Here is a 25,027-nt window from a genome sequence, read left to right on the forward strand (position 1 = left end):
GGACATTCAGCTGCCTTGGAGAAACTTTCCTCTTGATAAACTTTGCTGCCAAGACTGTCTCAGAGGAAGTAAAGCTGAAGGACGTTTTGAGCGTCTCAGTTTTACTGTTTTATGAGATTCATTTCTCTCTTAATGTCTCTCAGTCTGTTCTGGTCTCTCCCTCAGTTTGATCACATTTTCTGTCTGAAACTTTTTTCATAGCCGGGTTTTTAGAACATCTCAGCACCAAGAGCATCACACTGGACACCCTCTCTCTCCACAACGTACGCTAACCGTACTCTACAAGACGCTGAAAATAGGGCTGCTCGTCATCAGCAGCCGGAAGCTGGGAGAGCACAGTTGGGCCCATGCCTTGCTCTCTCAGGGGAGGGTTGATGGGTTATGGCACTTCCTCCTCACATCAGTTCTGGTGTGTTCTAATGTTGGTCAGCACCGGTCTCGTATCGGAGCTGGGGAGCTGTGCTTTCCTCCGAGCACGCTGGACACCTAGCCATGCTGAATCAGCGGTAGCTAGAAAAGAAGTGTTGGCTGGCTTCACACGTGTCGGAGGAGATGCGCTAGTGTTGGCTCTACGATCAAACGGAACACTTAATAAGTTGAATAAAAAAGTTTCAAAAAAGGACAAAAGTACAAACAAAATCTATCTTCAATTCTACTGCAGTTTAGCATTTAGAGACACAGTTAGCACCAGTGCTAATTAGTGGGGTATAAGCTTCCATTAGCCATGAGCTACATTAGCCTCGGAGCTCCAGTGCTAAATCTAAAGAAGCACCAAGCATGTGCTGGCTGATCCACTACATTCTGGGGTAAACTGGGTTTCTTATTGGCTGAAGACTTATTAATAACTCAGTAATTTTGTAATTATTCCACAATGAAACAGTCTAGAGAAGCCAGGGTAAGGGGTAAGGGTTTATAGAGAGGTTTGAACAGGTTCGGGTTCTTTAAGCTTCTAAATTTAAGGAGTGCTCCTCCAGTGGCCTCTCTCAAGCCCCGGGCCAGTTTGGCTCAGGTGTGTGACCTCATTTTCTTCTGCCTCGAACCAACAGCTTTCAGAAAGCGATCTGCTGAGGCTCCCTGGTGACCGAAGTCATCTTAAACCTCCTTAATATTCACTGATCTTCTGCTGCTGTAGCTCTGGATCCTCCTCAGGGTGGAGGTGGTGTTCACTGATGGAGGCTGTTCTGCTCTCCACATCTGTACAGGGTGGTTATCTGAGCTCCTGTAGCCTTTCAGAACCGCAGAACCGGCGGAAACCTCACTGGATGCATTTCTTTATTCCACCACTCTGAGCAACTCTAGAGTCTAATTAAACTGAAAATCCCAGAAGATCAGAAGTTCTAGATCTCCTCAAGTGCCCATCAGACACCAACAATCACCAAGATCACAGACCACTAACCCTAACCCCATTCTGAGGGTTCATGTGAACATCACCTGAAGCTGCTGAACCGAATCTGCTTGGTTTATAGACTGCACTGCTTCAACAGGATTGAGGTTTGCCCCCAAGACCCAAACGAACCTAATGACTGCTTTAATCTGCTGAACCCCACCAAGAAACCCAAGCGTTCTAACAAACTGTAAAGCAGTACGTCTTTAAGCCAGAACGGAGAACCTGCCATAGCTTTAATCTCACAGAGGCCGGAGCAAAGAGGCAGGACTGCAAAGATCATTATCACTGCCTGACACCGAGACAATGGAGAGAGGGATCGAGAAAGAAAGGAAATTCTCTCTCTCTCTTTCTCTCTCTCTCTCTCTCTCTACAGTTACAGTTATGGCCTAAATAAATCTGGAGATGATTCATGCGTCTCCAGCTTCATTAACGATGAAAGATCAAAGAGGGACGGATCTCTGTTCACTCATTAATCATAAAAATCCATATTTTAATCTAAAGTTAAGGCAGTCAAGAGGTCTAAACTGAAAGAGCGTCACGTCCCCGAGCCTGACCTGCAAGTCAAAGCCAGTAATCTTTATTTAAGCACCACTTTACTCCCAAACCGAGGTCATAAAGCTAACCGAATATTCTAATTCCATTCACAAGAACCGGCGACGGATTAAACACACGTTAAACCTAAACAGCCTGAAACAAAAGCTCAGAGCACCAGAAACAGAAGCTCTCACTAAAAGTGGTAGACGTGATCCCGGGGAACATCCTCCTGTAGGGAGGAGTCTGAATTTCAGCCGAACGCTCTGACTGAAACTTTCCCCCTTCAGACTGAAGTGAAGTGTTCAGTATCCACACTGAATTATTCACCATCTAGAACAAATCATTCAGTGTCCACCATTCAGTACCTGCTAAAATGACTCCACTGAATTATTCACTTTTAACACAATATCTATTTATAAACAAATTAGCATAATATTCAACAATGCAAAACGAATGAAGAACAAAAAGCACAAATAAAAGCCTGGACCTTAGAGATGTTCAGAGCTGTAAACTAATTCTGAATAATCAGTAATCATTTTCACACAGCCTGCTCGCCCGACCCTCCGTCTCTCTCTCACCGATCATCTGCCGGAATCAGAAGTGACAGGCGGCTCCTAAAATTATTAATGTTCATGGAGTTTGTGCCATTCTGCATTATACCAGCGATCTTTCATCACTCAGCGGCGCGGCACGCCACAATTTCAATTTTCCCTGTGATTGAGAGGGGCAGAGCGAGGACGAGGGTCACCAGCCTGTACCGGCCGGGATGGAGGAAACAGCGGAGCGAAAGACAAAGCGCTGCCGTGATCAGGGTCAGCGCAGGCGGTATGGACAAACCGTGCTGACCCGTACACGTAGCTAAAGCACAAACCATCACGAGTCCGGGCCAAAGCTGAGAGACAGACGATGGAGACCTGAGCGTGAAGAACACACAGCCGGATAAATGGTTCTGAAGTGGAGTATGATCATTACAGAGCATTATAGAGCGCCCCCTATGCTTCCTGTAGTATAGAACATTCTCTTCAGAACTTTAAAATTTAAAACCATTTAACACACACGTGGTTCTTTGATTTGCTGTGGTTCTGGTTAACTCACCATCCACTCTGAAATGATGATGTCCACCTTTTCCACTGGAAGATCAACATCCTCTATCCTGCCTTTGATCAGGGTGATGGTGTTGTCCAGCTGATTCGATCTGAAGAGAAAAACAAACCACAACACGACTTCAAACTGCATGCAGCAAATAATACGAATATTCAAATAACTTATCTCTAAACCACATATCATTAAAATGGTGGAGGGATACATGCTGCAGGGTGTAGTGCGGCTACAGAAAGTAGTCCCTAAAGAGAACTGGATTAGTTGAGATTCTCTATTCACTATTTTACCTTCATCGTCATCATCATCATCATCATTCCATATAAAACTCAGAAGACTCGTGTAGCTGCACTAGTGGGTTTGGATAGCAGATAAATTATGGGCTGTATCTGTGTTGTAGTCATGGCGACAGATGCCTGCTTCCATTCACCTCCACTGTACAGAGATCAGAGCTCAGTTTCACACCAAACCCCCAAAACCCCCCAAACCCCCCTCTGACTAAGCTCAGCCCACACTACAGAGAATTTAGCAAAATTAGTAGAATTCCTCTTTAATGACTAAATAATTTCACCCTGTTTTAAATTTAGTTATTAAAGATTATGTATTTGATGGAAAGAATTATTAGCAAATAAAATTCCTCTGCGTTTTTTAACCATAAAACAAATTTTCCTTCAATGGGAATTTAATTAATTCCGGACAAATCAGAGTGACTTTGGGCTCTTAAGCAGCTCATTTGAGAGAATGAGTGTTAATTACAGTCATTTAGCTCAGACTGAGTCTCCTCCAACACGGCCGTCCATTTATACCAATTACACACACACACACACACACACACACACCTAGCCAGACCAAGGCACCTCTACAGCTTACTCAAGTAACCTTTCCCAACCAGCATTGACCTACAGTTCATGTGTTTGTGTACATGCAAACATCTATATATCTGTATATGTGCGTGTGTGTGTGTGTTGTAGTGAACAGCAAGGCTGTGTGATGGTGTGTGTATTAATCTCTCTAAACACTACATTACAGTGACAGTTAATGTTAAGAGGGACTGGGGGTGTGCGGGAGGGGACGGGGGGGACGGGTGAGGGGGCATTTGTCAGGACTGGTCGCGTTTCTGTCCCGCTGATCTCTATCTGCACTCCTTCACTATCTCTCTCTGCCAGAATCTCTCTCTCGCTCTCGCTCGCTGCTGTAATCTCATTACTGCACTATTCTTCCAACAGCAGCTACAGCTCAGAGAAATACAGGAGGAGGGACCCACAGACCCAGACACTGCCTGGGTCTTTCTGGGCCACAGTAAGGGGATTGGAATGTACAAGGGGTCCAATGTAGGTAATAACCAAAAAATTATATTTTTATGCTATGTTTTTCATAATTTAATATTTTTTATGAATATAAAGGGAAATGTGATCTTTACAGTAGGGGTGGATGTTTCTGAGGAGGTTGACTTTACTTTTTTTTACTTAATTAAATAGAAATAGTTTGGTCAGGGGTGCACAAACCTTTACACACAGCTGTATGCAGGGTGAAAGTCAGTGAGAAAGTCTCATATTGGCTCTGAAAGCTGATTAGTTTGGTGGCGGCGATGTTATTATTTATTTATTTATTTTATGATAAGTGTTTACGCTCTTCTTCACCCTTCTGCCGTAGATCACCCACTCATTTTAAACCAAACTCAAGCACAGCGCACACACACACACACACACACACACACACACGTATCTCTGGTTGGGAGTGGGTAAATCAGTCTGATCAGAGGTGGTTCTATTCGCACCGCTACACTAGTGACCACATCCATAACCAACTACGTCCACCACTGACCGCGTCCACTGTAAAAAACATAACACTGCTGTAAAAAAAGGAAAGCTGCTCACTGCGGGAATCTGGAGCTCATGTGAGGATTTCTGGCTGAAGCGTTTCAGACAAACAGGATTACAGGCTAAATCACACTAAAGCTCCAGCAAATCAATACGGGCCAGGACACACACTCTCACACAGTCTGAAGGAGGAGTGAAACCAGTGCTGCTTTCACTGAGACAGACCAAACAGCTTCAACTACAACCACCAGAAATCCCCTCTATCAGCAGTGCTGGGAGGTCTCCACTTTATTAATATGGTTATCGTTAGGGTTATCACCGCATTTTAAAACCAATGTCCAGTTCGCTCTCAGGGTGAGAAAGTGAACTCTGCACAGTCTGAAAGAAATCCCCCAACGTTAAACTGAAGTTAACGTTTTACCTCATGGTTTTGGATCTTTAGCCAACTGCTAAGCTGACCAGCTCCACCGAATATCAGACAGCCCAGAGCAGCTGCAGCTGAGTAACTGCTGAGCACCGACACAAGCGCTGACCATAAAAACCCGGGTCTGAGAGCAAAGTCGAGTCTGTGTTCCAGCTAACTGGGGCTCATATCACACCTGTTTAGAGGATAACGCCTCATGCCTGAGAGCCAGGGTCTTAGGAGGGTTGTCCATAACATAGCATAACATCACCAGTGATACCGTATTACCACCATATTGCCACTGTATTACCATTACCAGTAACAATAAGGGGGCAGTGGTGGCTCAGCGGTCAGAGTGTCGAGCTATTGCTGACAAGGTTGTGGGTTCGTTACCCGTGCTCGGCAAGCTGCCACTGTTCACCCTCTCTGCTCTTTGATCTTCAAAACATCAAAACTGATCTAATCTTATTTGACTTCAGTTAAGATGTGTGATGTCACTCGTTCTGCCCTAGAAAACCTTCTTCAGTCCAAAGAAACCACTGGAAGCCCAATATTGACCCGTAACGTCCATGATGAGTGTAGGGACACTTAAAGGGCATTACACCTGCGCATATACAGGTGAAGGGCTCACTTACAGTTCCTTAAAGAACTTTTAAGGCCGCAGCTTTCAGACAGCAGCACCAGAACCCGTCCACATGAGCCGTCTCTGAGGATCACAACATGGCTACTGTAAGGTTCCGCTACAGAGAGCCCCTTTTAGGCCTTTAGTCATAAGGAGTGTCGAGTGTATAGAAGCACCATGCATCTAAAGCTAGACCCCCTCACCCCTGAAACCCCCCCCTCCCACACACACACACACACACACACACACACACTCCTCCGCCCTACAGTGGCCTAGTGAAGTGTAAAATTAAACTCCTCTCTCTCCATATATATCCAGCTGCACGCTCTCCCCTCTCCTGCTTACATAATAATAACAACAACAAAAGCTATAATCACACACATCTCTCACAGCGGCGCCCCATACCGCGAACACATCAGCAACACACACTGCCACACACACACACCGCTGGGGGAACAGAAACTAATGACCTCAGAGTTCACGCGCCGGGCAGTTTGACACGCCGGGCAGTTCGACACAAGTGACGATATGTATACGAGCAGAACTTCCAGAACACTGAGCTCAGAGAGTTTCAGCAGAGCAGAGGTAGTCGTGTGGGCTAAATGGCAAAGCAGTGGGGGTCCGCAGTGGTTCGGCATCAGCTTAATGATCGGGAGGTTGCCGGTTCAATCCCCAGTGATACATCCATCAATCCACCCATATGTCTATTCATCTACTCCTCCATCTACAGACCTGTTCCTCACTAAAGCAGAGAGACATCCGGGGTTTACTTGCCTCAGAAACAGGGCTTTAATACAGAGAACAGGAACAGGTGATCAGGTCAGGTGATCAGGTCAGGTGATCAGGAACAGGTCTGGACATTACAAGCACTCATTAAGTCTTCCCTTATTACCATCATAAACTGCCCACTGTCCAGCACCGTTACTCTCCGCAGCCTCACCTGCTACGTCACTGCAGTTACCACGGCGATTTAATCTCACCTCACGATGTCCATGGCCTGGTAGATGATTTCTGATTGGTCAACGGCGATGACCTTCTTGGCTCCCGATCTGGCGGCGAACATTGAGAGGATTCCAGTGCCACATCCCACGTCCAGCACCACCTACAGACCAGGGAGAGGAACTGCAGGTCACCTTTACAACAACAGCAGCTGGTCTGCAGAAGAGCTCGACTGATAAATCACCCAGTCGATATAAACGACTGAGGATTAAACAGCAGCGGTCTGGGACATGGTCATCGCGCTCGGACATGGTTTAGACTTCTTATAGACTTCTTATTATTCTGTTATTTAATATTGTAGATTTTTTTTATATTTCTTATATTTGTGGCCTCCTTTGTGTGATGCGACAGTTGCGGTCTCAGTGCACGGGTCCTAAGTGTGTGGCCCCTAGTTCAGGGTCCCAGTCTACAGCATCCATTTTTGGCCCCCAGTCCACTGTGTCTGCCCGTCCCACCCGAGCCCCTCTGGAGGGGTTAATGGTGCCAGGAGCGTTTATCACACTGACAGTGGCGATCCGCCTCACTGATCACACACACACACACACACACACACACACACACACACACTGCCCACTGATGCTTCAGATAAACCAGCAGCACTCTTGGCCTTCACTGCCTCACTGCTTCTCTCCCACTCTCAGTCTCCCTATCCCTATCCCTATCCCTATCCCTATCTCTCTCTCTCTCTCTCTCTCTCTCTCTCTCTATTTCTATTTCTCTACAAACCATTTGCTCTTTCTCTCTTCACTGTCCCAGTCTCCTCACTGCTCCCCCCCTTTACATCTTCCCATTCTCTCTCTCTCTCTCTGTGTAAAGCTGATCTATCCGGTGTGTCAGTGTGTAATGAATGGGTTCTATATGAGCTCCTGTGTATTACACTGACAGCCTGCTTTTGTGTCTCTCTGTCCACACACTCTGTGTGTGTGCGTGTGTGTGTGTGTGTGTGTGTGTGTGTGTGTGTGTGTGTGTGTGTATGAGAGACACTTTGAACAGCATTCCCTGTTATCAGTTCTTTGCAGTTGGCCGACAAGGACCCTCTACAATAATTTAATAAATGCTGCAGCTCATAATAAACTGCTGGTGTTAAATCAGCAGTGGTCATCATGACCCCCTGTCCTCCCCCCCCATCCTACAGCGATACGGAAAAAGGCCTAAATCATAACCCAGAGTCAGAGCTACAGCGGCACGATACGGCCACAAACACCACACTGTGATTACACTACTGTGTTCTGATTTTCTATCATGAAGGTAGCAGAGAGTACTTATTAATAATAATAATAATAATAATAATGCTCAGAAACAGTCAAAAGGTCATTGATGTGGCTACTGCTACTGTAACAATAACGTTCAAATAGAATAAAATGACTAAAGTGCATTACTTATTATTATATTATTTCATTCATTATTATCATACACTATAAATTAATGTAAAAAGCTAAAATAGGTGATATCTGGTTTACAGCACAGCCCACCTCAGAGCACACTTTTATTTGCATATTGCAGCCCTAAGCAGGCTCAGTATCTGGGACGTATTGATAAAGACAAACAAATGATTCATTTAGTTTCACACACACCCAAACATTCAGGCTTTCAGGCAGTTTGAGATTGAACTGAATATCGTAGCCTTTGGAGCCTTTGGTGATACAGGTCAATATCGCGATAATCACAGATACATCGATAACTATTAACAAACGATATGTCATTCTATATTAGGGCTGCAGTCCAGCGTCTCAGCGCTGACTGCGAGATGTGGGCGTGCTCAGTACTCATGTCGCAGGAATTAACGGCACAGTTAACTCAGGATTACAACTTTCCATCACAGATCCACCACAGCCAGAAGATCCCTGCCCAATCTCATCTCTTTTACTCCCACCTCATAACACATTAATTCTTTATTAATATCATAACTTGTGGTGAAATCAGGTGAAAAGTCCTGTGTTTTTTTTTTATATTGCTCAGAAAGGAAAATGTCAGCAATGTCAGTTATTCTAACGCTGTGCAGCCCTCGTCCAATCCTACACAGCGTAGGGTAATACGTGCAGTCGCTGGTTAGAGCTTTAACTGTATGTGTCGCAGTCTTTGGTAATAGCAGTACTGTGAAGCCCAATATCACAATACTGATGAACAGGTGATTTATCATTCAGCTCCTCACAGTGCAGCGAACACTACAGTGTAACGACTCCGCAGAATCTGATTGGCAGATTGCAGCGCTTGGCCAGCATCACAATAACAATTACCAAGTGCTGCATCGCTCAGCCGGAGCAGAACACACCAGGGCCTGGAACTCACCTTGTCCTTGAAGACATCCGGGTTTCCACAAATGAAATCTCGGTAGCTTTCAGTCCTCACCGTGTCCTGCAGAAGAGGAAGACGAGAGCGGAGCTGTAAGTAATGACGGAGTGTCACCATTACATTTTCCATTAAAAAGACAGAGCGCAGCCTTCCCGCCAAAAGAGTAATTGCTGAACAAATTCCAATCGTTCAGAACTAAAATTTAATTCTATCACACGCTCTTTCTCCACAGCTCCGGAAGATGACTTTCCCCACTCTTCTGTGAGTCACGGGCCGAGGAAGAAATCAAATTAACCAGCATTAAGCAGTGAAAGGGGGGGGGGGTCGCATTTTCAACACGGTCCAGATTGCATTGGACTGCATTTGAAAGGGAATGTTACTGCTAATGATTTTCCCGGGAGTGGAGGGGGGCGGGAATTGACGGCATTTGTTGGATTCGAAATGAAAAATGAAATGAAATTGACCCTGACACTTCCTGCTTCGCCAGCAGAACCACCGGGCAAAAACGGCTAATTAACCCGCCAATCAAACCGAACCAAGCCGCCAAAACACGTCCACAGAACCTGTGTACACACACACACACACACACACACACACACACACACACACACACACACACACACACACACACACACACAGGATGGACAGAAAACAAGCTTCTTGGTGGAACATCACCAGAGGCCAGGACTAGGACTAGGCTTAATCCATGTCTGAAGCTCTACTGAACAGGATTCACGGGGAGGTGAAGTTACGCAATCACGCTGTATTTGACTGATTCACACAACCCCCAGAACCTAAAGCAGCAGTGTGATTAACGACTAATGACTGATCAAATCCGATTCAGTCAATCAGACCAGACATGCTCAGTATCTGACTTGTGCTTCTATAGTTTACTACAGGCTAATGTTGCTAACAAACACTGAACTTAGACTGTCACCAATTTACTCATCTCTGTAGACACGCCCCCAAACCCATTCCTCTCTCAGAGCTCCTCCAGATCTTTATTAGCTGGTAGATGGTTGAGGTTTAGGAGACGGTGAGACTTACTTTAGTCTAGAACCCCAAACAGAACCTTCTCCACAGAGCTGAACACTAAAGGAACCGGAACCACTTTCACATTAATAAATAAATAAATAAATAAAAGTTTGAATATTAATAACTAATGTTTGCTAAACCACTTTCACAAACTTTACAAACCCCCTTAGTGGCCCAACTTCTCATAACATTATAATACATAAAGTGATTTAATATTAATGCTATTAGAGCTTCATACTGGATATTAATGCTATTAGAGCTTCATACTGGATATTAAAGCTATTAGAACTTCATACTGGATATTAATGTTATTAGAACTTCATACTGGATATTAATGCTATTGGAGCTTCATACTGGATATTAATGCTATTAGAACTTCATACTGGATATTAATGCTATTAGAGCTTCATACTGGATATTAATGTTATTGGAGCTTCATACTGGATATTAATGCTATTAGAACTTCATACTGGATATTAATGATATTAGAGCTTCATACTGGATATTAATGTTATTAGAGCTTCATACTGGATATTAATGTTAATAGAACTTCATACTGGATATTAATGTTATTGGAGCTTCATACTGGATATTAATGTTATTGGAGCTTCATACTGGATATTAATGTTAATAGAACTTCATACTGGATATTGATGCTTTTAGAGGTTTGTCTGATAAATCTGATCTGATCCACTGAATGTTACTGATGTTGATGAGTGGATCAGCATTAGTGTCCGAGTCCGAGGCTGTGACCTCGGAGGGTAAATGATGGTTTTACGGTGGTCAGTAAAAGGCGTTCTACACCACCCACACACCTCATACACACACCCTACACACTGCGGCGGAGTGACGGAGTTTGGGCTCTGACGCAAAACTCTGCGTTAACGCAAAGAGAAATGAGCTCCAATCAGCAGCCGGCTTCTTTACAGCATTTACCGCAGTGTGTGTGTGTGTGTGTGTGTGTGTTAGGGGGGGGTTGAGGGAGTGCTGATGATCTCTACACCCCTCCCCATGACTGCGTTAGACCCCATAATTTAACTAGAGAAATGAGACTCGACCGAAAAAGTAAAAACCAGTTTTAAGCCCAAAGTCTGATCAAAGTACCTCTACACAGCTTACTGCACTGTTATAACACTGTAATTACTACACACCCCGTAAACTGGGCCATTCAGCACTAAACTGGGGCAGAACAGAGCTCCTCTAGTGATGGAGTTTGTTTATAGAGGTGTGGGATATGTGTAGAGGTGTGCGTTAATGATAAACACGTACTAAAAATAACGTTAATAAAATGTAATAAAAAAGAACATTTCCATTCATAATCCATTAGAGAATTTTATATCAGGAAGGAATAACCTGTCTACGCCGTCGATCAGACATTTACAAACATTATTATTATTATTATTAAACTATTATATATTATTAACTGAATGATTCGCACACGTTGTAGATTTAAAAAAAAAAAAAAAAACCTTAGAGAGGAAAATCATCTTGAATTCTGGTTAAATATCCGATACCTATTTTTGTGGCACAGCTGTGAGAGTATTATTAGATAAACGGATTTCTAAATATGTAAGTCACTGAAAAAGCTTCATTTCACCCAGTAAATAATTTTAATGCTCCAATCCAACAAACACCTTCAATCAGTTAAAAACTAGAACTAGAAAGAGAGATTTTTTTTTTTTAGAATAACATTGTTTCTTTAGTTTCTGTTTCTGACTGATTTCATGTTTTGGAACAGAAAAAGAAAAAATCCTATTTGTTTTTACTGCAAATGTAGCTTACAGGCAGTGTTAAAAATGTGAGCGTTTTTTTTTTTGCTTATTAAAAGACATTTTTTTTCTGCCAACATTTTTTTTTATTTAAAGGGTTTTTAGTAAATAATAGAGTGTGTGCAACATAAGCAGGTAATATCTTATTTATATATTAAGTTTTTCTGTTTTATTACGGATTTAGTCACTTATTTATACTTAAAACATCAACACTACAAAGATTTGCATAAGGCTGTGTGTGTATATAGGAGCTGCTTTTAATTGTATAGATATTTCTGTATGTAAACTGTGTATTGAAACTCGCTCTGGTTCTGTTGACCCACCTTCAGCATTTCCTCATGAATGCTGTAATGTCCATATGAGCTGAAATACGCCTCGTCCTCGTCTTCCCGAAGCTCTGCAACGGCCCCTGAACACAAGGGGGCCGATCTGCCCGCACTTAGCACCAGGCCCTGGGCTAGCATCCTTTACACACACACACACACACACACACACACACACACACACACACACACACACACAGAGAGGTCAGTGAAGATCCACAAGGGCTCCGGTTTTGTTTCCTATAACCCACGTGTGTGTGAGAGCGTGGGCACGTGCACACACGCCCCAACCTTAAACACCGCAGTGGAATTTTACCCCAACTTACACCCCCGCCTCCTCCATAGCACCCACCCCCCCTCCAGCACTACTTTCTGCCTTGCTGCGTCTGGCAACAAAACTGGGCTCAATGCTGCCCCTCGGTGGTGCAGTCAGAGTATCGCAGCAAGAGAGAAGATGAACACTGAACACACCTGCCCACAACTGACCTACCTGCCCACAACTGACCTACCTGCCCACAACTGACCTACCTGCCCACAACTGACCTACCTGCCCACAACTGAGCTCATCTGATCATGTGAGTTTTTCCAGACAGAGATCTGCTGCGCTCCGTATTCACTCTCCGAAAGAACGTCAGAGCTCAAACTCTCTGAAACTAACCAAAACTGCCTGAAAGGAAAAGGAATCAGACTGTTGGTGAAGCGTCTCTTTCACTGTTTGACAGCAGTGGGCCTGGGGGAGGGCTTCAGGGGTGCCTGGGGGAGGGCTTGCTCCTGCAGTTATTAACAGAAGATACATCAACAAACAACATGACTGCTGTCAAGTAGACTTAACATCCTAACCCTAATCCTAATCTTAACCCTAACCTCAACCTAACCCAGCTTTACTCTAAACCTAACCCTAATCCTAATCCTAACCTCAACCTAACCCAACTTTACTCTAAACCTAACCCTAATCCTAATACCAACCTTAACCTCAACCCACAACCTAACCCAGCCTAACCCATCACCTAAACCTAACCCTGATCCTAATCCTAATTGTAGCAGTATGATCAACCTGACCAAGCAAGTCGTCAGGCTGGTCATACTGGTTGACTAGCTGGTCATACTGGTGGAGCAGTGTGTTCATACTGGTCAACTCCGTTGGTCAGGACGGTTGTGCTGGTAGAGCAGGTAAACCATTAAACTCAAATGGACACACACCCTCCCCTGGTCAAGAGCTAAACTGGCCAACCTGCTTAGCTGTCCAGGCTGGATTTTTTAGCGGGGCTGTAAAGCACCACCAGGTCGCTCAGCTCTAATGTCATATGGACAAGGCAGTGTCCAGCAACTGTTAAACACTCCCTTGGTGACAGCAGTAATGAATCCGGGTTCTCTCTGGAAAGCCAAACTTACTTGAGTTTATGCAGGTCCTCCATGGCCCGGGCCAGAGCCTCCTCGGAGCGTGCGGCTCTCTCCTCCGCCTGCTGGGCCCTCTGGAGCAAAGCTCCACCCTGACCACCCACCTCAGACTGAGCACCTGATGCACCATCCGTCGGGAACTCAGCCCCAATCAGCTCCTCCAAATCTGCAGGACATGACAGCGAACAGAGTTCTTCAACACAGCTCTGGATAATTTAACACATACACACCAATCAGCCATAGCATTAAAACCACCTGCCTAATATTTAGAAGCCCCCCCTTACGCTGCCACAAGACCCTGTCACTGGTACATCGGTTGTCCTTTCTTGGAGCACTTTTGGTAGGTACTGACCACTGCATATCGGGAACAACCCCACAAGACCTGCCTGATGTTCTGGAGATGTTCTGACCCAGTCATTGTCTAGAACATCACAGTCTGGTTCTTATCAAAGTGTCTCAGATTCTTATGTTTGTCCATTTTTCCTGCTTCATCACCTTCATCACCTCGACAGGAGACACTGGAATAAGATCAGTGCGAGTTTACTATTTCACCAGTACTAATGTTATGGCTGATGGGTGTATAGCGTAATCTATACCCTATTTCTTATTTATTGTCTCTTATAAGTAACTGAAGTTTGATATGAAAATGTACGGCTCAGTGCTGTACGTAAGATCAGCACACTGGCGGCGTCTGCCTGCATCATTTAAAATCAGTAACAGCCTGAATCAGCAGCAGCTCAGACGACCGGGACGAGCAGCACCACAGATCGGACCACAGGAGGATAGGAGTAACCTATTCTTTAGGAAACTCATGGAAGCAGGTTTGTATATGTGTGTGTGTGTGTGTGTGTGTGTGTGTGTGTATTTTGGTTTCTGTACCGATCTGCAGCAGAGGATCATCAGGCAGAGCTGGTTTCATGTACTCGTCACTGTCCCACGGCAGAGCACCATCCAGAACAGCCAAACTCTCCCCACTGCACTTCTACACAACAAAACACACACACACACACACACACACACACACACACACACACACACACACACACACACACACACAGAGAGAAGGACACACACACATTCTGTAAAGCAGCCCATCACTCTCAGGCAACAGGTACACAACAGTAGATCTTAATACCGAATAGTTCTTTAGATATTTAGTACTAAGGAACACCCTGCACCAGCTAAACAGCCAAATCTATATAATCTATAAACTGATATATACTAATATTGTAAAGAATTATTTAAATAAAAGTTGAACTGCCATTCTTAAATGTGCCATGCTTTTGAAATTGTTCACTGTGGCACCTTATTATAAAGACTGCTCTAGGTTTAAAGGTTTATATAAAACTAATCACTTCTAACAATAATAATAATAATAACAATAATAATAAGCTCTACAATGATCTGCTGCTCTCCAATCAGTGCCCCACATTCCTCCATACGGTTAAAGCTCAGGTGCTGCTTGTTCCTGATCTTACTGTGGGTTCCCTATCAGTCAGTGTTCTAGCGGTCAGCTTCAGAAGATCTCTCAGAGTTTACCGGACTACAGCTGAACCCCAGCAGGAGCTTTAATTACTCACTAATGATCATCTGATCAGCTGATCAACATATAAAGAGAGTATTCTCACAGTCTGAGCTCTGAATTGATGAATTTATATGCACTTTTACAGCCAGAAAGAAAAGAAAAGGCACAGAGGAACTCACCTCTGTTCTGACGTAGTTTATCATCTTTATGTATCCGTAGTCGTCAAGTCCTGCGAATAAACAATAGATCCATAAGCAATCAATTACACACGACCAGCTGAGCATGCGTACATATATTAGTGCTTGATCAGTGTGTATATCCTTATCTGTTGATCTACTTACTATGGGTTTTCACCAGCTGCAGAAGATCCACACCATGTTCTGACTGGCAGTGTTGGAAAGTTTCAGGAACGGAGCTGAATGACCTTTTAGAGACGACAGATTATTGATTACTGACTTGATTGGACAACCTTTGCGTATCACTGCGGATACTAATAATTTTTCATTGCTACACCATTATAACCTGGGAAAAGCAGAAGTGGAATCTTTAATTCGTTCATTACAGTTTTTTCGTACCTTTGGCAGAAAAGGCAGGTCACCGCCACACCATCAGCATCCTGCTCCATACATTCCCACTCTTCATCATCTTCCTCCCCCTCATCCTCACTGTGGGACAGATCGGGCACCTCATCATCTGCACCTGTATGGTCTGAGTCAAAAGCAGATATAGATGGGAAGTGTTAATAACAGAAATACACGGCAAGAACACGAATAACAATAAAATAAATATATATGAATTAATTACGAGCATAAAACAAAGGTTAGAAGCTATAGGGAGAAAATAAAAGCATGTTTTAAACTATACAACAACACAGAGACATTTGTTAAGACTAAGTTGAATATAAGAGGGGATTTGGCATCTTTTCTCCAGCTTCTAATTCTAATTCCCCGTTCCACCTTAAATGCTGCAGCAGTTATATTCTGGCGCCTGAGACCTGCCTGGGGCGCCAGAATGGAACTGCTGCAGCATTTAAGGTGGAACGGGCAAATTAGTAACATCAGCATGGAGCTTCACTCAAAACACTCGAAATCACCACAGAGTCACCTCAAATGAACCAAAACCACTAAACCTAAACCTAATACTAATTAAACCGAATCAATCCTGTACTAAATAATTCGCATTAGATCACAGTAAACAAATAATTCACACTCACATGTGTCTGTGGGCTCCGCCATGCTGACCGCTTAGATACATCCGGGTCGTGCAGAAGCTGCAGTTACGCGGTGTGACCACAGAGGTCGCAAAACTGCAGGAAACAAAATAACAGATGGATAGACTTCAATGACTTATTGACTTCACTGATATTAGCATAATAACACACATTAAACTAATAATTAGCATTTTATTCTATTATTATAATGATGAATAATTATCCTATCTTATATTACTTGTATCTATTCTAATCTAGCTGCATCTACATGTATATGTATTTATTTATGCCAGTAGTGTCTGCACCATATGCTTGTTTTTACAACTTTGTAAAAATTCAGTATAAACACTTTAAATTTATACAATTGTGTATGGAAATTGGTTTAACATGAGTTATTTTTATTGTTCTTTAATCATTTTAAATTTAAAGAATTTTTAATTTAAAGGGCCACTATTGTTATTTATCACAATTATTAAAGTACATCAAGTAAATAAAGTAGAGTCAACACTGTAAAAGTTTCAAAACACACAGCTCATTTGCATATATCACCCTTAAAGCCACAGGCTGTTTATTTCTAAGGCATGAAGAGAGGTTGGAAAAACTATTCACCCATTTTTTCCTTATCAGGGCTGCAGAGGGCCTGCAGCGTCCCCAGAACAATTGGGCGCAAGGCCTGGAATATCTAATAATAAATAATTAATTATGAGCATGTGTCCTATGTGTTGTGTCCAAATACTTCTGTCCCTGTAATTTATATACACATCATTGGGTTCACCCTTCCAAAGCTGGGCGTAACCACCGGGTCAGACTGTAAACAATGACTCAGGCTGCTGCACATGAACTATTCAGCCATGGCACAAGCCCCCCTGACACACCCCGGTTTACGTATGACTTTCTAATAATGATTTGATTCTGCTAATAAAAGAATCATATAACACCAAGAGAACACACCGGACCATTTATTGACCAAACTGTTCCAGAAGAGCCGCAGGCATGCCAGAATATAAAAGACCTTCATAAAGGGGGGGGGGGGGGGCATTTTGGTTTATTCCTTTTTTATTAATTCTATACTTTATTTTCCTTTTCTAATTTTATTTGTATTGAGCAAATACATCATTTGTTCTTACTCCTTGAAAAATCACCTTGGTTTTTTTTTTTAAGATTTTAATTTGTTAATTTTCTTCCATCAATTTTAGCTGATTAAAACTTTTTTCTGCTTCTTTTCTATTAAAGCTACGTTAAAAGTGAGAGTCACCCTTAATGTATTTTCCACATTAAAATAAAGTTGACTGACTGAGCTGGGTAACGTACTCAGTCCATGTTCTAGATAACAGTAAGTCACACCTCCACCCAGTCTGAGGAGTGTAAGATCGAGGCCTGCTAACCGCACAAGCTCGCATTACTTGCTGGCTACATTAGCCTTGTAGCATTAGCTCCAGTGGAAGACTAAAGAAGTAAACTTCAGACACAAAACACTGATTTTAATGCAATAACCGCTTTAATGACCACAAACGCCTGATCATTTTACCTCATTAATAAGTGAAGGGTCTTCTCAGGGCCTTTTAACCTGAAAGGGTTTGAACTTTCCTGACACACTCCGGCTTAAACTCCCGGTAGCTTGGTTGGAGCTGAGCGTGTCCAGGTGTACAGATTTGATGGCAGACCCATCGCCGCTCACAGGTTTTTTTTTCCTCCGTTTGCCGACATATCCAATGCTATTTGGTACACCACTGTACTTGGGGACTGACCCAGGCCCACCGCCTTGCTGTCCCTTTCCAGGCCGCTGACGATGAGCTGAAGCTTGCCATGCTCGATGTGATCGAAAATGGCTAGCTGCAAGCTTTACGTCCTCAGTCGTCCCGCTAGCGCTGCCCAAAACACTGCTGCCAGACCTGAGGGTAGAGGGTGTAGGTGTAGATTTACTGGTTCTGGACTTTTGGTCCGGGGGTCTGGGTCGGGGCTTTAGAAACAAGAAGGTGGAATGAGCATATCCTACTTTAGCTGCTCTAGAAACACTAGCCTCCTCCTGGGCTCCAGCAAAGCCAGGGAGGATCGGATAGGCTGCTCTGGAATGCTCTTCAGGACTGTATGTGTCTGGAGAAACCTCTACCTGAGAATAAACCTGCTTCATTTGGGGGAAACTGTATTTTGTAGGACCCCCGTTGTCCATTTCTGTGGGCTGGAGCAGCTGTTTAGCATCACTTAGCGTGCTAGCCTCACTCGGAAATGATGGCAGGGAGCTAAAACCTGACTGGAGTGGACGGACACTATCTTGGCCTATTTGCCCACCTTTTGAGGGAGAAAACTGGCCGAGCGTCACAGTAAAACCTTCAAACGGAAAGGCGAAAGCCTCTCTGTCGTGATGGACGCCACCCGTCTCTGCCTCAGCCTGGCTGTAGCTAGCATCATCAGTCTTAGCAGGGCTGGGCCGGTTGATCTGGGCCGCAGCTGCTTTATACACAATATTCCTCGGCTCAGTTTGGTCAGTCTCCACCGGTTTTGCAGAACCGGTCTGGCTGCTAGACCATCTGGATTTGTGTGCTTGATAAATATGAGCAAAATCAACCAGTTCAGGTTTCAGGGAACTCTCTCTCAGGAGGAAGCCGAAGCTCCTGAACGCTTCGGTCTGAGGAGCAGGGTTGAGGCCTCTAGTCCCCCAGAGGTGTTTGTCTTTAGGAGAGCCACGGCAATCATCTAAACAGAATCAGTGATGAAACATCAATGAACAAACAATAAAGACTAAATGCAAAACCTACCCTGCATGTCAAAAGTTTGTGGACACCTCAGTTTTAGTAAATGTTTTCATTTCGGTCAGTTGCACTAATGATAAAAACAGTAAAAACAGTGACCTAAAACGCTGAAATGTGGAAAGCTGAACCTCTCCCCACTCCTCTCACTACAATAAATCCTATCTGAAGCCCAAATATAAATGATAAATAACATCTGTACATTTACCCTACTGAACAATCCAGCTCAAGACCAGCTTCTACTGGAAGCTGGTTTCAGATGGTCTAAGCTGGACTTGATGGACACAGTGGTTAAAAAACTGGTAATCCAAGCAAAAACATACCCTACACTGGTCAGCTGCCTACACTTGACCAGCAGAGTGTACATTGCATTGATTTTGGTCATGCTGATCAACCAGCTTGGTGATGCTGGTCATACTGGTTGTCTAGCTTGGTCAGGTTAGGCCTACCTGTAGACCAGCTAAACCATCAAACTCAAGAACATGCCCTTCCCTGGTCAAGAGCCAAGTAACTAGCAACTAGTTTGAGCAGCTTGAGCTGACCATGTGTTTTTTTTCCAGCAGGGGAGTAACCTCAGAAGAAGCAGATCAACATACACTGTTTATCATCATCATCATCATCATCGCTGTCCAATGAAAGACCTGGATCTCCAAAACGTTGACTTCACAGGAGAAGGCAAGCGTTCTGAGTCAGGAGTTTATTCTTTTAGAGCGTTTCTATTGGTCCGTTCATCCAGAATTACTGACCGTGCAGTACAGAGCAGCTACAGGTTCAAACCACTGAGAAACTAAAGACAAACACACACATACAGGCCTTTCACTGGACAGCAGAGATCTACTGTGTAGTGACTTCTGTAGGGTCAGGGCTTTCCCTCACCTGTGGAAATGTGAGGTGATTTGACTTAGGACCATCACACCTCTCTCCCAGGTCATTGCTTTAGTACACTACACTTTCTCCTGATAATGTCTTTAAATGAGAAGAAAAAGCTGCATGTAAAAATGATGCCTTTCTGTTCGGGTCACAGGTTCAGCATTTCAGCAGTGGAGAGCACCAAAGAGCAGCAAGAGCTAAGAGAAGTTTGGTGTTCCTGGGTCACTGTTTTACACATGAAGCATTTCAGAAAGTCCTTTAACTTCATACTGTTTTACCTTCAGTTCCTCCTGAACACTTCACAGCAGACACCAGCACTGAACACAGCAAACACACCCTGAGAAACCAGCAGAACTTCATCAGACTTCATCAGACATCCCCATCCCCACACCTGCACTTCTCTGAGCTCTAACCTCAAGTGATATCCCAGGAAGATCATTCTCCTCTCTTCTCTACTCTACTCCAGACCACAGAAAGGCGCTCCACAAACTGGTGGAGCCCAAGCTGACCAGCTGACCCCTATCTATAACCTCTGGGAATCACACCCTCATTACACACCACTCACTTCATTAGCTCCAATTAAAGCCAATGCCAACACACAGGTGCTGTCAGATCAAATGCACCAATCAAAAGATAGATCATAGATTAAGCCCCGCCCATCTGTCATATTACTGTGTGCTTATTTACATTTTTAATGCAGTTAAATTCACACCCACAACAGAACATTAGACTTCACATGTTTATTGGTTGAGTTCCTGATTTATTACAGAAGAGTTCAAGACAACACTCAAGTGCAGAAATGCAGCAGAGCAGCTGTAAGGCAGCGACCAGTAAAGCAAATATGATCACTGATATTCCCTTCCTGAAGCACCAAAATATAATAAAGCCATAAATCACACATATAAAGCACATTTCAGGCCAATTAAAAATAATAAATATTACACATTGAAGATCATTCTTATATTAACTTTATGTAGCATATAACAGAAATCCCTTATATGTCCTGGACTTGAGTACATTAGGCCGTCACAGTCATCAGAAACGTTAACAGTTCATCTGTAATTGTTTATTAAAATGAAAATAAAAGGAAACCTGTCTGCTTTGATTGACTGATTGTATCTATTAAATGTTTTCTATTAAACTGAAATTTGACTCAAACTCAAAGCCCTGAGCTGGATTTATGAATTTATCTGATTGCTCAAGTGCTCATAAGCAGCATTCTCCAATTTCTGAGATCAGGTTAAGGCCTAGAAATCTAATTAAGAAATCTAATTAAGAAATCTGATAAAGAGAGCTGGGTTTCAGCGCAGTAATCAGATTTCTCAGCGACTGTATCCTTACTCAGATTTTTTTTATTTTACTCTGAAGTTGATATGATATGCTTCAGTGAGATTATTGTCTGGCTCATGTAAACCCAGAACCTAACCCTAACCCATAATTTCCCATTATCTGATAAGTGCATGTAAATGATAAATGAATTATTATCATGCATATGTAAACACACTCACTGTAGAGAACCTTACCCACCCTGACTTCTTTACAGTGGTGGTGAATGAAACCAGGCCTTTTTGTATGGAATGATGATGATGATGATGATGGTAAAATAGTGGAGAACCTCAATCCAGTTCTCTTTAGGGACTACTTTTTGCTGCACTACACCCTGCAGCATGTATCCCTCCACCATTTTATCTAAACCCTTAACCTACAGACGAAAGTGGTCAAACGGGCTGTTTTAGCTATTCAGTTTCCAAACCCGCTTCAGTACAGACTGAGGGGACTGAGGGGAAACACCTGTGATCAGGTGATGATGTAATAACTGAGACAGGCCTCAACTAAACACCTTATTGTTTCTCTCCAATTTTGGAGAGGTCGTAAATGGCCTTGTTTTCAAGGATCTCCACTTTTTCTCCTCCATCAATCAGCGTGTTGACCACCATGGCTCGGACCACGGTGGTGATGGGGATGGACATGGAGGAAAACACACCAAAAAACTTGCGGGCAAACCACTCGGCCGGCCTGCTCTCCTTCCTGTCCACCAGCAGAACCCTAAAAACACACACATACACACAACTCTAAAAACACACACACTGATTTTACTGATAAAAACTCCAACAAGGACTGAAAGGATATAATCTACTAAATTAAAATGATACTATAGCTTTAGATCATACGCCATGTGGACTTACTGCATAGCTGCAAAGCCTATAAACGTGATGGTAGTAAATCAGTTGTTTATTAAATATCTTATGCGAGTACAAGACTGCAGAACCACGTTAACTGAAAATCAGTCTTGGAATAAAAACAATAAATAATAATAAATCCTTTTTACAGTTCTGTATTTTTACATTACTCCACACAATCAGAAACAAGAGGTTTGACTTACGCGGGTCTGTAGACAGAGAAGCGCTCAAAGCCCAGTTCAGCTACATCTGCTTCAACCTGGCCCTGCAAAACACCAACAGGTGAGGGTCCTCTACAGAACTCACCCACGTTAGACAAGAAGTCCTCTGCTAGCAGCCGGCGGTGCTGCTCTGTGAGTTTGCGTGGCCTGTTGCTCCACGGGTCAGCTGTAACAGCACTTACAGTTGGCCAGGGCAGCTCCGTGTGGCAAAAGCAGCATCCTGAGACGGTGCCACGTTTACAATCACTGCGCTCTGCGCTACACCTGTGAGCATGAGCCCACCTAGACTCCACAGCGGTGTGCTTGACTTTACTCACCTGTCTGAAACACCTGAACTCGAGGATTAGGAGGGGTGTCCTCCTAATCTGTAGCACAAAACTGGCCATGTATGGAAGCTGCTAAGGTGTGTGTGTGTGTGTGTGTGTGTGTGTGTGAGTGAAACCTTGGTTTTCAGGTAGAGGAAGCTGCTGGATTTGTCGGCTCCTTTGGAGGACTCCAGGTGGAAGTGTGTGCAGCCTCCAGCTTTGGCGAGCTCCGCAGACTTCAGCACGTAGTCGTGATCCACGCGGATGAAGCCCTCCTGCAACACGATCCAGCACAACACAGTACAGTCTGTTAAACATGGGTATAACCGCAAATATAAACTAAATGTGACACACAGGAGCGCCACCTGCTGGTCACACTGTGTGTAAATGCATCACAAGACCCACATTTAATTTCTAGCATTTTTGTGACTTATTTTTATTGATGCTGTCACCAGTTTATTACAACCATTTAATTTTTAAATCACAGATAAACTAATATATTAATTACAGTACTGAAACATTAATAATAATCTTTAGCTTTCAACCTCAAAATAACCTGGAAATCCTGGCGGCTCTGAAAAGACTCACGGTTCCAGCTTTGGCTTTAGTTGTTCCGAGACAGCAGAACCCGACATCATGGCCCTGAAACGCCGCGGCGTGATCATCCAGCTTCTCAAAATCCACCACCTCCTGAACCTTCAGACAAAAGCAGCAGTCAGTCTCACACACACACACACACACACACACACACACACAGCAGTGACCTGACCGAGTCTCGCCAGGCACGCAGAAACCACGTAACCGACAATCACCAGATTCTCATAGGCTTCATCCTCAAAGGTCAACTTCCGTCGTCCAATCAGAGTGACCTTAGAGAAGAGCCTGCGCTCCACGATTTCCTTCAGCAGGTGTTTTCCCGTCTCTCCCGAAGCTCCCAGAATGAAACAGCTTCTGTTCTTCTGTCTGAACGTCTCCTCCAGCGCCGGCACGTCCATCCTTCAAAGCACAGAACACAGGAGGTGTTTCTAATAAAGTGGCCAGCGAGTGGAAGCACAAGGCAGGTGTTTCTAATAAAGTGGCCAGTTAGTGGAAGCACAAGGTAAGGGTTTCTAATAAAGTGGCCAGTGAGTGGAAGCACAAGGTAGGGTGTTTCTAATAAAGTGGCCAGTGAGTGGAAGCACAAGGCAGGTGTTTCTAATAAAGTGGCCAGTTAGTGGAAGCACAAGGTAAGGGTTTCTAATAAAGTGGCCAGTGAGTGGAAGCACAAGGTAGGGTGTTTCTAATAAAGTGGCCAGTGAGTGGAAGCACAAGGTAGGGTGTTTCTAATAAAGTGGCCAGTGAGTGGAAGCACAAGGTAGGTGTTTCTAATAAAGTGGCCAGTCAGTGAAAGCAAGCACAAGGCGGGGTGTTTCTAATAAAGTGGCCAGTCAGTGAAAGCAAGCACAAGGCGGGGTGTTTCTAATAAAGTGGCCAATTAGAGCAAACGCTTGGTAAATAAAGCGGTGCAGTATGTACTAAAGCTGCTAAATCTGTCGTGCAAACAATATTTTTGTGCATTATTGACATTATTTATGAACAGGACTGATCTTCAGCCCGAATCACACCCCGGCCCCAGACCGTACCTGGGGTAGTCCCTGGTCTCCGGGTCCTCTGTGTAGTGTAAAAACGCCGCGAGCACCGCGATAAACACCGCGAGGAGAAGAGAAGCCCTGCTCCAGCAGCTCTGGAAGATCATGCAGGTGGAGCTGGAGGTCTGAGATGCTCCAGCCTGAAGCTCCGGCTTCATTTCCTGCTTCCAGAGACGGCTCTACGCCCCGTGCGCAGGCGCAGTGACGCCGCTGCACTGATCACAGCTTTCACACAAACAACAAAAGAATGGAGAAATGAACTAATCTGATCAGGTTGATTTGATCTGGTTATAATAACAGTATTTATGTAGATTTTACAGCTGATATTTATCTCTCTCTGAGCGCCAGAGTCCGCGGATTTAGCTTAATCCCCAAACCCGCTCGGTCAACACGTCATGCTGTGTTTCTACCGCAGGGGGGCAGTGCCTTCCTCTGAATCTGCAGTCAGCGCGGCGCAGACTGAGAGCCTGATCACCTGAGCGCAGAATAACCTGTAATAACCTGTAATAACCTGTAATAATCTTTAATAATCTTTAATAACCTGTAATAATCTGTAATAATCTTTAATAACCTGTAATAATCTGTAATAATCTTTAATAACCTGTAATAACCTGTAATAATCTGTAATAATCTTTAATAACCTGTAATAATCTGTAATAAT

At 43.8% G+C, this 25,027-nt stretch overlaps 2 protein-coding genes across 2 annotated transcripts in view; both read right to left on the reverse strand.

The window, feature by feature from the left end:
• Positions 1-16,511, reverse strand: part of prmt3 (protein arginine methyltransferase 3) — a 50,825-nt gene extending 34,314 nt beyond the window's left edge. The window contains exons 1-10 of the mRNA XM_072672160.1: positions 16,419-16,511; positions 15,781-15,913; positions 15,547-15,629; positions 15,385-15,434; positions 14,560-14,662; positions 13,675-13,846; positions 12,283-12,424; positions 9,153-9,218; positions 6,845-6,966; positions 3,017-3,116 (exon numbers count right to left, since the gene is read on the reverse strand). Coding sequence (XP_072528261.1) covers positions 3,017-3,116; positions 6,845-6,966; positions 9,153-9,218; positions 12,283-12,424; positions 13,675-13,846; positions 14,560-14,662; positions 15,385-15,434; positions 15,547-15,629; positions 15,781-15,913; positions 16,419-16,440 — 993 coding nt within the window. The 5' untranslated portion in view covers positions 16,441-16,511. The remainder of the gene's footprint in view (positions 1-3,016; positions 3,117-6,844; positions 6,967-9,152; positions 9,219-12,282; positions 12,425-13,674; positions 13,847-14,559; positions 14,663-15,384; positions 15,435-15,546; positions 15,630-15,780; positions 15,914-16,418) is intronic.
• Positions 16,512-20,757: 4,246 nt separating this feature from the next.
• htatip2 (HIV-1 Tat interactive protein 2) lies at positions 20,758-24,619 on the reverse strand. The gene is made up of 6 exons (XM_072672161.1): positions 24,361-24,619; positions 23,551-23,734; positions 23,327-23,434; positions 22,876-23,013; positions 22,416-22,477; positions 20,758-22,078 (listed from the first exon to the last, which is right to left on the reverse strand). The coding sequence occupies exons 1-6, from the start codon at positions 24,522-24,524 to the stop codon at positions 21,874-21,876; spliced, it is 861 nt and encodes a 286-aa protein (XP_072528262.1). The 5' UTR covers positions 24,525-24,619; the 3' UTR covers positions 20,758-21,873.
• Positions 24,620-25,027: the final 408 nt, after the last annotated feature.

This window comes from Salminus brasiliensis, unplaced genomic scaffold (genome assembly GCF_030463535.1).
Source record: "Salminus brasiliensis unplaced genomic scaffold, fSalBra1.hap2 scaffold_97, whole genome shotgun sequence".
Lineage (NCBI taxonomy): Eukaryota > Metazoa > Chordata > Actinopteri > Characiformes > Bryconidae > Salminus > Salminus brasiliensis.